This window comes from Pan paniscus, chromosome 3 (genome assembly GCF_029289425.2).
Source record: "Pan paniscus chromosome 3, NHGRI_mPanPan1-v2.0_pri, whole genome shotgun sequence".
Classification (NCBI taxonomy): Eukaryota; Metazoa; Chordata; class Mammalia; order Primates; family Hominidae; genus Pan; species Pan paniscus.
Window position 1 is genome coordinate 171,001,978 of NC_073252.2, and position 14,498 is coordinate 171,016,475.

The 14,498-nt window shown below is 39.0% G+C and overlaps 1 protein-coding gene across 5 annotated transcripts in view; it reads left to right on the forward strand.

Annotated features, from left to right (window-relative positions):
* Window positions 1–14,498, forward strand: part of GALNT7 (polypeptide N-acetylgalactosaminyltransferase 7) — a 155,008-nt gene that overhangs the window by 72,573 nt on the left and 67,937 nt on the right. For all 5 annotated transcript variants that reach the window (XM_003823418.7, XM_008977069.5, XM_063603995.1 and 2 more), the window contains one exon: window positions 6,575–7,035. In XM_003823418.7, coding sequence (XP_003823466.3) covers window positions 6,575–7,035 — 461 coding nt within the window. The remainder of the gene's footprint in view (window positions 1–6,574; window positions 7,036–14,498) is intronic.

Consider the following 14,498-nt stretch of genomic DNA (forward strand, 5'->3'; position numbering starts at 1 on the left):
TATTCTGTAGTTGATCATAATTACTGTACAGAATGCAGAGATCTTTAGAAAATTATTGTGTTGATACAGATGGGGACTTCTTTTAAGAATTCCAAATGGTAATGCATAAAAATCCTAAGATTGGTTAACAAGTTGCAAAATTGTGAGATTTATTGAGAGGCTCTTATATAATGGAAATCTTCCTTTTATTCAGATGACTAGGTGATCAAAAATGTGATATAGACAACTTTTTAAGAAGATACCTTTGTTTTTGAAACAGGGTCATGCTCTGGTCCCCAGGCTGGAGTGCAGTGGCACAATCATGGATCCCTGCAGCCTAGGAAGATACTTATTTATTTCAGTATTCTTCATTATAGTACAGGATAGATCTGTATTATATATTTTGCTTGTTTGGTTAAAGGGGGGTGGCATTTAATTGGCTCAAAATGCCCCCTTAGAAATCCGATAAAATCTTCCCAGTAGGTGGCTAAAACTGCTTCACAGACTTGCCCACTTGTAACTGCAGTTACCATAGTATATTAGAAGTCTTGAGATAAAAATAAAAGATATAACTATTAGCTATTCCATAATAGGCATCACTCCATTGTCAAGAGTCCCAGTGTTTCAATCCGTAAAGTAACTTTTGGGACGAACTGGTTTACTGTGTAGTACTCAGCCTGGTTACCCTGCTTAAGTTTAATATACAGTATTAGAGTTGCTGACCTTGATTTCTTTTAGTGGAGCATTATGATGTCAACTCTACTATTTTCTCTATTTTGTTACCCTTTGGTTTATATCTTGGCCTGATACTTAAAGAAAGGGAAAAAAAAGATAAAGAAGAATAGCAATTCCTCTAAGCGAGTCTATTTCTTTGAGCAGATAATTCTTACCAGAATATCATACTTTAAGCCACACCTAGAGCTTATATAGAATGTTTATATTTCCATAGTTACCTGAAAGCACACTTCATCCATTTTCAGTTCTGCCCTAGTTGCTAACAGAGGCATTGCCATTGGAAAGTGGCCTTCAATCTCTTTCTAGTTTAGGGATATTAAAATATACTTGGAAATGGGTCCTTTCCTGTATGGATGACATTCTAGATATTTAAGGACTGGTAAGGTCTCTGTTTAATCTTGGGCTTATCCATTTTAAGCCCTGATTAAGCACAAATTCCTTGACCATGCCCAGCAGGGCTGCAGCTCCCAATGCAGTCATCGCTCAGTGCTCTGAAAGGAGCAAGACATGGAGCTCTTCAGTCAGCCAGAAATGTCTAGTCCATCCAGCTGTAACTAAGCAGAGAGAAAGAAGGGTACTGAGGCTGGTGCACTCCACATTCCCACCCACATCCTGCCACATGTTGGTGAGAGTCTGGGGAGCCCCAGCCTACTAGCACGCCTTGTTCCCTCTGAATTTCTGGAGCTTATTTATTTTTACCACCTCCCTCTCTGCTTTCTGTGTCCATTCCTTCTGCTCCTTTTAGGTAACTGCAGCCAGAGAAAGGATGCTGATAGGATTTTTCTGATGAAAGGTGTTTTTGATCAAGAGAGTTAAAATCACAGAATGAAGTTTGGCTTGTTATACCTTTAAATTCTGTGGCTCATGAAGCATGATAACCAAGTAGTGTGCATGTTGTTCAAGCAGTGGCCCTTTCCTAAAGCTAAGTCGTCATTTCTCAAGAGATCATGTGACTGCATAAGCTCATCATTAAAAGCTTAGTTTTCTAGGCTTCACCTGTGATTTCAAATTCAAACAAGCCTATGTTACTGTCATTTGCTCTAAAGACCATTTTTCTAAATCCCTTTGGATTTATATTATCTCTACCAAGGCATGGCCATCTTGGAAAAATATTACATATAAGCAGGATTTGGGGGTAAGAAGGGGCACTTTGTAAGTTGTAAGGTGGATGGTTACTAGCCTGACCTTACTTCTGGTAATCCATATTACCATCCAGTGATAAGTGGTTATATTTTTCAGTCCATTTCCACCTTTATGAACATACTGATCTTGGAAAATTATCTACTCATCCTCTTTTCCATTTCTGTTTAACAGTGATTCATTGGTTTGGGCTGTAGAGTGGATCAGCTGGTGTTTACGAAGGTATCATAGTACCAGTGAGTCACAGAGGCATCTACTGATTCTCATTCACTCTCAGAAAGGAGGAGTATGTAGCTTTCCTCCTCAGGGGAGTAAAGTATTACACCACTTTATAGCCGTTGTTTGAATCATATAATTAAGATTTGATGTGATTATTCTTAGTTGACTTGGGGTTAGACAGACAATTCTTGTATTTGGTTTTGCCTTCAGATTTAATGACATGCAGCCTCTGAGAAGTGAGCAAATTCAATTTTTCTGGTGCTATTATATGGCATTATTAAAAGTACAGTGCCGTGTAGGGAATATAGAGTTATGTTCTTGGTGAATTCATAAGGTATTGCCAGTACGGGTCTATCTGATTTAAGCCCTGCTCTCCCATTTTGTATTTTCCATTCTTTATCTCCCCTTTTCTTTTCGGAGTCTATCTTACCACCAAAGCAGAAATTTTAGGATTCATTCATTTATTCAGTGAGTATTTATTGAGGAATTATATGCCAGGATAAGCACTGGGCATGCAGTGGTGCGTACGATGGACATAGCCTCTGCACTTTCACAGAACTTACAGTCTAGTGCAGGGATTAGGGGACCAAATCCAGCCCAACATCTGTCTCTGTAAATACATGGTTACTGGAACACAGCCATACTCATTCATTTACATATTGTCTATGGCTGCTCCCACACTGCAGAGGCAGACTTGAATAATTACCACAGGGACCCTGTGGTCTGCAAAGCCAAACATGTTTACTACTTAACCCTTTGAAGAAAAAGTTAGCTGACCCCTCTCTCATGGATAGTGCTGAAGACATTTCATAAATGCAGTCTAGAACCAGAAAACCCTTGCCAACCCCCTTGAGAAGTGTGTATTCTCCAGAGGGCAGTGGGCTACTGCTGGAATATGGTAAGCAGGGAAAGAAACATGTTGATGTATGAATTTTAGAGAAGTCCCTGTGGCTGCTGTGTAGGAAGTTATGTGTCAGGGCGAGAAGCACTAGGTCATAGTAGTTAAGAGTGTAGATCCTGAGCCAGACTATTTGGATTGAAATTTTGACTCTACTACATACTGATTCTAATCTTAGGTAACTTCCCTGTCAGATGTCCCATCTATAAAATAGACATGGCAATCATAGTACCTAACTCATGGGATTGAATAAGTTAATGTATGTGAAGCACTTAGGACACAGTGTTTACCATCATCACTATTATTCCTATTGTAATCTTGTTCAGAGGTGAGGGTGCCTGAATTAAGGCAGTAGCAGTGAGGATGATAGAAAGAAGTGGCCAGATGGAGGCTCTACACAGGTGATAGAATTGACAGGAATTTATGATTAATTGGATGTCAGAAGGGTAGATAAAAGAGAATAAAAAGTTGAGGGTGATTGCAGGTTTTGGATTTCATCAGTTGAGTGAATGGTGGTTTCAGTCCCTGAAGTAAGGAGACAGTCAGTGAAACAGGCTTGTGATGTGAGGTGAATGATAGGTTCAGTTTTTGGTATGTTAAATTTAGGTACTAGAGAGATATGAATAGAAATGTTCAGGAAGAAGTTGCCTGTAAGGTTTTGAGTTCAGAAAGGTGATACGGGCTGGGGAAATGGATGTAGCAGTGATCACTATAAAACTGGTCACTGAGCTTGGAAGAGAATGAAATAACCTAGAATGAGGATGGAATGACAAATAGACTAATAACAGAACCCTAAAGAACACTAACAGTTTAAGATTAGACAAAGAACCATTAAGTCAAAAAAAAAAAAAAAACAACTTTTGGAGGAAAATAAACATGAATTTTTAATCCATTAAAATTTCTGTCATTGAAATAGTTGAATTTGAAAAATATTTAAATTTGCAATTTTGGTATTAGCATAGGTCAACCTAAACTATGGCGTGTATTTCACAATTTGATTTCATGTACTATCATATTCTATATTCTTCTAATATTCAATTTCTTCTCTATGGAACATTAGGTAACTTAGTGGATGCTATGGCTATGGATGCTGACATCATATGAGCTGTTCCAACTACTCTTCTATATTTAATAACATTTCCTTACCTCCCTGTTTATAAATTCACTTGAGCCTGTGAAAGGAAAAACTGAAGTGGAGGAGAATGTCTTTCTCCTTTTTGTGTTATACTTGTTTCAGCATCAACAACTGGGAACCAGTTTGTTACAACATTTTATAATGATATCTCTGTATTAATTTACTTACAACACTAACATAAGTAAGTATAATTTTGGAAGGAGCCTGGAGATAAATTGGAGAAACGAACACTTTTTCCATCATCAGAATCACCCCTTACCTCTCTCTTACAGTCATGCGTGCCTTACACTTTACTTAGTTAATTCCCAAGAGAATCTTCAGTCCTTCCTGAATATGATTTCCAGCAAAACAGCCTTCTACTCACTTACTCTGACCCTTAGTATGGCTCACAGGTTAGGCTCAAGCTAAGTCTCTGAGGTGGGACAATCAGAAGGCTGATCTAGAGGCTTTCTCAACCCTGTATCACACATGCCTGAAGAAAGGCATCACATTTATACAATCAGGCTGTGTTACCTTTTCTATTTAGGGGGGAACTTGTGAAAAACTTTGAAATGCTCCCAAAAGATGGCTGTGTAACTCAACTTCCCCCAGCTTATCTCACCCTTTCCTATTTTACAATCCTGGAAATTACAGAAAACTGAGAGTGATGCAAAGGACTCTTGCCCATTGAAATGGAAATAGTTCTGGTGGAATGCAATTGATTATTGCCCTATGCAGAGTGACCAATTTAACCAGATTTGCATCTATTTGTAAATTCTTTGCAATATTCTTGATGTTTATGTTTGTTCTTTGGATTTATTTTTGAACCAGTTGTAATATCTTACAGTTTCCTTTTTTAATGAGTTAGTTAAAATTTATGTCCCATCTTCAAAAAAAATTATCTTGTTATATATACACATGTATGTTTATACATGCATATCACATCTGTAGAAAAATTCACAAGAAGTTGGTAGCTGTAATTACCCCTGCAGAAGGAAAGGCAGGAAAGCTTGCTTTTCACTACATGCCCTTTTGGATGTTTTGAATTTTGTGTTGTATGCCTGTGTTACCTAAACAAATAGAAAATTTTTAAAAATTTCTTTTTGAACTCTTGAAAATCAAGACTTAGCGATCCCTTAACTACTAACTTCACATCTGAAATAACTGACTTTCTATAAAGGTTTTTGCCTCTAAATAAACTACTAATAGAGAGCAGCCTACACATCAACATCATACTTAGAGACTTACTTTTGTATTTTTTAAGGCAAACTAGTAAACTTTACTTTTCAAGGTAGCTCTAACCCTGTAGAAAGATTTTGGTCAGATGGTGCTAATTCTATGACTAATCTGTTGGGGAATCACACAGTTTTAGTGTAGAGGGAAGTGGCAGACCCATCAGCCTATTTTGCATTTATTCTGTATGCACCTTGCCTCTTCACCAGCTGTGTCCTCTATAATCCCCTTGTCTAATTATAACGAGCAGCCCTCCCATTAAGCCAGTGATTCTCAGGCTTAGATGTATATTAAAATCACCAGGAGTGCTTTTAAAAATCGAAATGCTTAGACCAATTGAATCACAATGTCTGAGGGTAAGACACAGACATTGGCATTTTTTAAAGCGATCAAGGTGATGCCAATGTTGAGAAACAGTGTCTTGTGCAAAGAATGGTACTGGCTTAGGAAAAAACCTAACAAATAATACCTCAGAAGCAAAAGCACTCAGGATATCTGACTGGAAGATCTGCATAGGTGATGAAGACGGCCCAAACAGAAAAGAGAGGCACCCTTTACTGTGAATGAATATCCTTGTACAAAGAATCTGTTGTGACCCATGCTGCTTCTGGAATGGGGCAAACTAGATATGGGGGAGTGGTTTAAAAGCCCAAGCTGACTTAGTTACAGGTATTAGCTTTTTTTATACTTCTGAATTCAGATAAACTCTCAGTGAGTAAAAAATACCAAATCGGGACTCTGCATATCCCCGCCTTGTTCCTCTGCCATTTGGGGCACTGAGCCAGCCTGCTGACAGTGACATCCATCTAATACCACTGCCACCATATGGTTGTGCTACCGACAAAAGGTTATATTTATCACACACGGTACAACTGGGAAAACCACATACTGTACAAACATGACCTATTAAGCATCTGTTTTAATCAAAGATTCTAGAACTTCTTTGCTCTAACCCTTAAAAATATGCTTTATTAAGAGGTCTTTGATAGAGAAGTAGATTTGTAAAGGGAGAAGTAAAAATGCATCCTTTCATTAATTTTGAAATAGTAAGGCGAGGAGATAGCCTATTTCTTGGTATTTCTTCTCTACCCTGAAAGGTATCTCCTAATGGGAAGTCCTGATTAATGGCCTGCTTGTATTCCAAACTGTTTTATTGTTGCCTCAGCCTTTTTTAAAACCTGAAAATTGGTCTCATGAGCTCTACTGTGGTGGTTTGCCTTCATGTACTCATTGTATATCCCCTCCCTTTTGTATAGGAAGACAGAGATGTCAATGACCCCATGTCCAACCGAGGCGGCAATGGACTAGCTCCTGGGGAGGACAGATTCAAACCTGTGGTACCATGGCCTCATGTTGAAGGAGTAGAAGTGGACTTAGAGTCTATTAGAAGAAAAAACAAGGCCAAAAATGAACAAGAGCACCATGCTGGAGGAGATTCCCAGAAAGATATCATGCAGAGGCAGTATCTCACATTTAAGCCTCAGACATTCACCTACCATGATCCTGTGCTTCGCCCAGGGATCCTCGGTAACTTTGAACCCAAAGAACCTGAGCCTCCTGGAGTGGTTGGTGGCCCTGGAGAGAAAGCCAAGCCTTTGGTTTTGGGACCAGAATTCAAACAAGCAATTCAAGCCAGCATTAAAGAGTTTGGATTTAACATGGTGGCAAGTGACATGATCTCACTGGACCGCAGCGTCAATGACTTACGCCAAGAAGAGTAAGCACACATCCTCTTCTTTCTAAAAATGGGGCAACTGTTGTTTTCATAGGTTTTTAGGTTTAGTTAGATTGTTAGAATGAAGAAATTATTGATGCCTTTACTTCAAGGAAATAAGAGGATCTTTGAACAGCAAAATGGTCAGAAGGAGGCAGTCCCTCCATTTATGCCATTGTATTGAAGGTGGGCTGTATAAAATTCCGGGGCCCTCTACGTCAGTGCTATTCAAAATGTGGTCCCCAGCCTGGCACTGGTCAATGAATTTTTTGTTACCAGTCCACAGTGAGAAAATGAGCTTGCACCAGGATGTAAGTCAACTACACTATTAAATATTTTGTTTAGTTTAAGTGACAATTTTTTAATAGCAAAACTTCCTTGATTTGTTGATTTTCATTCTGGAGCAAGTGCCTTATCTTGTTGTGGAACAATAGCAAACAGCAACAGTGTTCTGGGTGTCTCGCATCATTAACTAGATTTATGTTTCCTTTAATTTTTTTCCTCAGTACTGAAACTGGAAATTGAAACACTTTACTATATGCAAAAGTAACACTCAGATAGATAAAACTGTGACCTAAGATTTCCAATTCTTTTCATGTAGTATGATTTTTAAATGAAAGATTTTCAGCTCTTAACTTTTGATGGATAGTGATTACTGAATGAACTCAAAGCTTTTCTCTTTCAGTTTATTCAATAACTGGTTCTACTACTATAGGATCTACATAGCTTTCATTAATGTAGTTGGAAATTTAATTCACTGCTACTAGAAAACACTCAAAATGTATTCCTGATGATGTATTGTTAGCATAATCTTCATTTTTAAAAGGTTAATACAGCAGGTGCTCACACTCCCATACCTGTTCACATACACGTATGCATGTACACACACACACTCACACCTATTCACCAGCATTCTTTATGACCGCTAAGTAAAATCCTGTGTCCAATATAATGCCATTCAATAGACTTTGAGCATTCCTGTACATTTACTGGTAAAAGTGAGAAGAGATGAGTGAAATGTGCAAAGAAAGTAGGAGTGGAAGTGCAGCAGTGTGATGGTGAGTGATACAACCTCTTATACAGAGAGCAGTCAGAGCATCTCCCGGGGCTGTGAAGGAAGAATCTTAGAGTAATTTATTCCCAGTAGAGACTTGTCTAGTCATAGATAGCATTGCCAGATTTAGCAAATAAAAATACAAGATGCCCAATTAAATTTGAATTTCAGATAAATGGTGAAAAAATTGAGTATATGTTCCAAATATTGCATGGGACATACTTAAAAATTTTTTTAAATTGGATTTCCCTGAAATCCAGTTTTAACTCGGTGTTCTGTGTTTCATCTGGCAGTCTTAGGAGATAAAGATGGTTGTTAAAGAGTTACAGCTGCCATGTGAGGACCCTTTAGGACCCCTAACAGGATCTCGAGTCCCTCATCTAGAGCGTGTCTCAGTTATCCTCAGTGCAGCACTCAGTCAGATCCCTCATCTCTGTTACAGAGGTGCTTTGCGAAATGACTGGTGGCATTTCATCACTGTAATGAGGGAGAAGGGAAGGGAGTCTAACATTCATTGGCTTTCTGCTGCAGGCTGGGACTTAGTATAAGTTATTGAATTCTCACAACCAAACTGTGAGAGAGCTCTTACCTGTGTGTGTGAAGTCTGAGGCTCAGACAGACTTGTGACTTCTTTGCATTTACCTAGAAGAATGGCAAAACTGTGAGTCGCCCCTAGGTGATTTGGTGTGAAAGCCCCTTTGTTTCCATCACTGCACACCTGAGGTATATATCTCTCTCTGAGTAGTGTACCTCAGTGCAGATGTTACAATCAGAGGGTGAGCTTAACAGTGTGGAAACAAGAGATTTTAGCACATAAACTGATTATTTAAAAATATGTCACTTAAAACACCAATATAAATATAGCTAACTTTTCAATATAAGAAATAAGAAAATTAAATGATGTACAAGGCTTAAAGCAGGGCACAGGATTTAGAGACATCCTCTGTGCCTTCCTCCCCTTCACCCCTCACATCCAGTCCATCAGCAAGGCCCCTTGGTTCTGCCACCAAAATGTAGCCCAGATCACTTCTGAGGTCCGCTTCTTTCCTCTCCTCTGCCTCCACCTGAGGCCATGCAACCATTATCTCTCCTGGAATCCTGCAGAAGTCTCCTTACTGGTCTTTCCATTTCTACTCTTGCCTCTTACTGTCTTTTTTTTCAGACAGAAATCAGTGTGGTCTTTTAGAAACCCAAATCTAAAACCATTCTGTGCCTTCCCATTGCACTTAAAACCCAAACTCCTAACGTGCAGCAGCCCCCACGCTGTGGCCCTTACCCACCTTGCAGACCTCTTCTTGCTACTATACTTCTTGCCCACATAGTCCAGCTGTGCTGGCCTGTCTCAGGTCTTCTGCATATGCTCTTCCCTCCTCCATGAATGCTTGTTCCTTTCTTCCCATGACGGGCTGGCTCCTTCCCATCCTTTAGGCCTCTCTTGCACTTCTCTAACCATGCTGTCTAATTTGCTAAGGCCCCACTTTATTCTCTATTACTTCTCTTTAGCCATTTTGTTCATGGTATCTATCAAATTTTATAATTAGATATTGGTTTATTAAGTTGTTTATTGTCTGTCTTTCTCATTAGATAAGTTCCTAAGAGCAAGAACTATGCCTATTTGTAAGCCTAGTAACTGACAAGTAGGAACTCAGTAGTAGTACCCAGTTGGTAAATATCTGTCGAGAATGAATGAACGTGTGAATGAAATCAGCCAGGGTTCAAACCTTGATGCCATCACTAGATGTGAGATCTTTGACCAGTTACTTGTCCTCTCTCACCCTCAGTTACCTAAATCTTAAGACAGATCTAACCATACCAATCTCTCAGGATTAGCATTAGAATTAAATGACGTAATTGACTACAAAAAGTCTTTTATTAGCCTGTTGGTTAGAAACCTGAGTATTATTAGCTGTTTTTACTGCTATGGTATTTTCTTCATTACCTTGTTGTCAACATTCGAATGTTTTCAGTTACTATTTAGCTTTGATAGGCTGTGTTGCTTTTTGGAAAACATAAATGTCACACACTGCCTTATCTACATCCTCTTGCTCCTACTAGTACCTTCCATGATGCTAAAGCCTTCATCTCCTTTGAAAATTTCAGACACACTGATTTCCATGGGAACCTCGCATCTCTGAGTCCTCCTTGCACCCCGCAGTTGCCTTCCTGTCTCCTTTCTTTCCTTCTTCCATGCCTTGCATAGCCAGTTGTGTCCCATGTTCTTTCCTCTGGCACAACTGGAGCAGTGCCTAGAAATAGGACATTGCATGTTTTTGTGTATTATTTCTGTAAATATTGTGTCTCCAGTAAAATTAAAAGGCCCAAATCTATTTTAGTAAATGCTCCTAAGCCTCTCTTTGAAATCCTATACTAGTGATAAAAGTCATTTTTTAGTATTTCAAAATGCCCAAATATAATAAATCCCAGAAACTGTTTTAAACTGAATCCAAATTATTTTTTAAACTGGATTCTTTCTCCCACTTAAAAAAAATGAGATAGGCTTCATTCCTTTTTGAACACGTACAATTCAATGTAGGGTATAACATACTTTTCTAAGTAAAATTATTTATACTTTAGAATGTGGACAATCTTTGGAATTTTTCTCTAAAATAATAACCAACCATGAATAAAAATCGCCTAAGTGTTGCATATTACCTAATATGCATATTAGCACTTGTCTGCTTTTACTAGCAACATATTGAAAACATATCGCACATCCATATTGTACACATGAGGATGCACCCTTCCTCATCCTCATCCCTCATGGGGAATGTGCTTGGAGCCCCTCAGAAGCTGGCTTGCTGTGGCTGGCTTTTTGCCGCTTCAGAACACAGGCCCTAACAGCCTTGTTCTCCTGCCTCTGTCTGTCATAGAAATGAGGCACCTGCATAGCTTAGAGACCAGGCTTGGGCTGTTTGTCCAGCTGTGACATCTGACACTGTGGTTAGCTTGTTCGTTCTTGCGGCTGTTGTGTAGTCTTTGTAGATGAATGTTCTCTTCCCTAGAAGCAGGAGAGAACTGTCCAGCTGCTGGCATGACTCACACTTCTGTATGTGATAGCTTTGAATTACATTCACTGACTGAGTAATTTATTGGCTGTTGATTGCTTGTTAAAAGGGTGAGTAACAGTATTTTGAGTGAACTGGAGGCCTGCTTCTTTTTTAAAGACTTGAGCCAAGAATGACTTCACCTGCCTTCACACTTTTTTCTATAAAATACAAATATGATTTTCTTCACAGTTCAACAGATATTGAGTATCTCTAATATGTAATGCACTGTCCCTCCCTTCAAGGGGCTCACCATCTACCACTAGGGAGAAAGGAAAGAATGCCATAATGTAAGGCAGAATGTAAGAACCATTAGAAAGGTATTTTAATAATGTGGTTCAGAGGAGTGAGAGGTCAAGTTACAGGGGAGTCAGAAAAGGGTACTTTGCCAGGCATGGTGGCTCATGCCTGTAATCCCAGCACTTTCAGAGGCTGAGGTGGGCTGATCGCATGAGTCCAGGAGTTCGAGACCAGCCTGGGCAACATGGTAAAACCCTGTCTCTACCAAAAATACAAAAAAATCAGCTGGGCGTGTTGGCGCATCCCTGTGGTCTCTTCTACTTGGGAGGCTGAGGTGAGAGGATCCCTTGAGCCTAGGAGGCAGAGGTTGCAGTGAGCCGAGATCACACCACTGCACTCCAGCCTGAGTGGCAGAGTGAGAGCCCATCTCAAAGAAAAGTAAAGGATAGTTTTCTTTTCTGAGGGGGATACTAGGGAAGACCCTGAAGGATAAGTAGGGTGCCTTCAGGAAGAGGGCACTTGAACATGTAGTAGAAGACATGAGCATGTAGTGCGGTTTACTTGGATCTGGAGGTATGTGGAGGGAAATACAGCTGGGAAGATAGTAGGGCATTGGAAGACTACATGCCATTCACAGAGTCTACATTGAATCTGGTATTTGGGAAGACCCATTGAAGGTTTATAAAGAGAACTTTGGGGATTTCAAACTAGTAGAGGTGTTAGAGTAGATTAGGGGGTGGAGACCTGTTAGAGGGTTAGTGGCATTCGAGTGGGAACTCCAGTGGAGGTTATAGAACCAGAAAAAGGAGATTCAGTGTAAGAGAACAAAAGAGTTAGAAGCAGTAGGCCTTGGGAGGTGATGGAGTGGAAGGGGAAATCAAAGATAAATCCAAGGCTTTGAAGCTCAGTAACACAAAGAGGAGTGGTGCCATTAACAGAAAGAGGCTGGTTAGGATAGAACAGTCCACTCTGCCCAAAGCTCGTTTACCTGAACTGGTCTGCTGCCTGGTTTAGATGAATTCATGCAGAGCCAGTCAGGATAAGGAGCCTGTTTATGGGAAGAAGTAGAAAGTTCTGTTTGTGGATAGGTTAGATTTTCTTCTGATAAAGTTTGGGATTTTATTTCCTTTTACTGTGAACTGCTGATGCAAACACTTGGAAATATTCTTACCCTTTTTTTCTGCCCAACAAAGCAGACAATCAGAGATATTCTGATTCAAACAAATGAATTAAATATTTTGACTTATTGAATGAATTCATTTGCTTCTAATATTTAACCTTTTCTCCCACTTACACACCTTTTGCATTACTGTTTTGTAGAAAAGCTATCTTAGTTGCAATTACAAAGTGAGATGATAGATGTAAAAGTGCTTTGAAAATTCTAAGAGCTATGCACATGTTAATAAGATTGTTAATATCTTTCTTAAGATTGTCTATGGGAAATATTTTTTAAAAAGATATTTTACATTTACACTCATGCCTTATATGCCAGATAATTCTCCTCTTACCTGAGTCCTAAATAAATATTAATTCTTATACTGTAATTTTATCTAAGGTGAATTGTGTTTGTGAGGTTTTCTTATTCTCTATCCATGTTAAAGGTTCTCTTTGATATCTACCAAGCTATTTAGAATGTATTGCTATAATTTATAAAATGGTTGCTATTTTTAAAACATTGATTTAATTGGAATGCTATAGCTTTCCTTTTAGTTTTGTTTTATGTATCTTGATCCATAGATTTCAGCTAGAGCTAAAACCTTAAACTACTCATAAAACATTAAGACAAATATTTAGAATATATAGAAATCATACATACACATACATATATGAATCATGTATATGCAGAGGTATTGGTACTTTGCCCTAGTTTCTGTTTTTGGAATATGTGGTGGTTCTATGTGACCATCCAAACTAATTGATGACAATTTTTCACACATAATCCCTTTTTTACATAGATTGCCCAAACATATTTTATTTTTCAGACTACAGTTTGGCAACTTTAGGTCTAATGTTCAGAAAACACATTTGAAAGTGGTTTCAGATGACCCAAGATGGACATGTTGCTTACTGACCTGAAAATTTTTACTCTTGGAAACTAGACTACTTTGTGAATTCAGGGGTTTTCCAGATTTACTTTAAAATAAGTCCTTGTGTTCTGATGTCTACTTTTCTTCTTCACACACATATAAACACAAAAACATATACACATTGCATGTTAGAATTTTCTCAAGTTGATTTTTGTTTAAGGTTCTGGCTAACAACAGATGCATTTAGACAAACTGAAATTATTTTAAAAAACAGGAGTTAACTTACGTTACCCCCATTTCTACAGCAGTTTAGGGAGGTACCGTATTTATTTCAGTGAGGCTACAAAAACTGGAAATCGAGGTAACTTGTTTCTCTAAACCTCCATTAGCAGAGTAGCAGCAATCTTGAATCCCTCTCTCCCTGAAGTGCCTTCTTACCCTTGATAGGTTCTAGATGGCTCCCTTCCCTTGGTGGAAACGTCCTTCTGCTGCCCAGACCTCATTTGGTTGATGAGAGCCTTCCCACTCTCTGGTTATTGTCCAAGTTGCTCTATTGACAGAGGATTTATCTTCATTTCCCCTCTCTTCATCCCTCTAGCTCTGCCACCAATGTTACAATTCACAAAGTATGCCTGATAAAATGTTATAAACTCACATTGCATTTATTGTATTTTCACAGACCTCTACCCCCAACTACGAATTTAGAAAAAGTTCCCTGGAGACTAGTTTGAAAAATATTTACGGTGGCACCACTAGATATCCCATAACAACCCACCCCAGTGACAGACAATTTCAGGAAAACCTTGACTCTTTTTTTCTCTCCGAATAAGTCTTTTGCCCATGGGAAACACTAACACAGAGATTAAGGGATGTTTTTTGTACCCTTTCCTCCTAGAGCATCTCAGTGTTTGAGCTAACAGTCTTTTCAAAGTATTTAGTCATTGTTCTCTGCCAAAAGGTGATCAGTTCCTTCCGAAAGACAGCCTGTGCCAATAGACCCAGACATGCTAGAGTGCAGTGTACATGGCGGAACACACGCCCCTTTCCCTCAGTGGGTCAGCATGGTCACCTTTGGTAATTTAGCTCAGACTATTCCAGAAC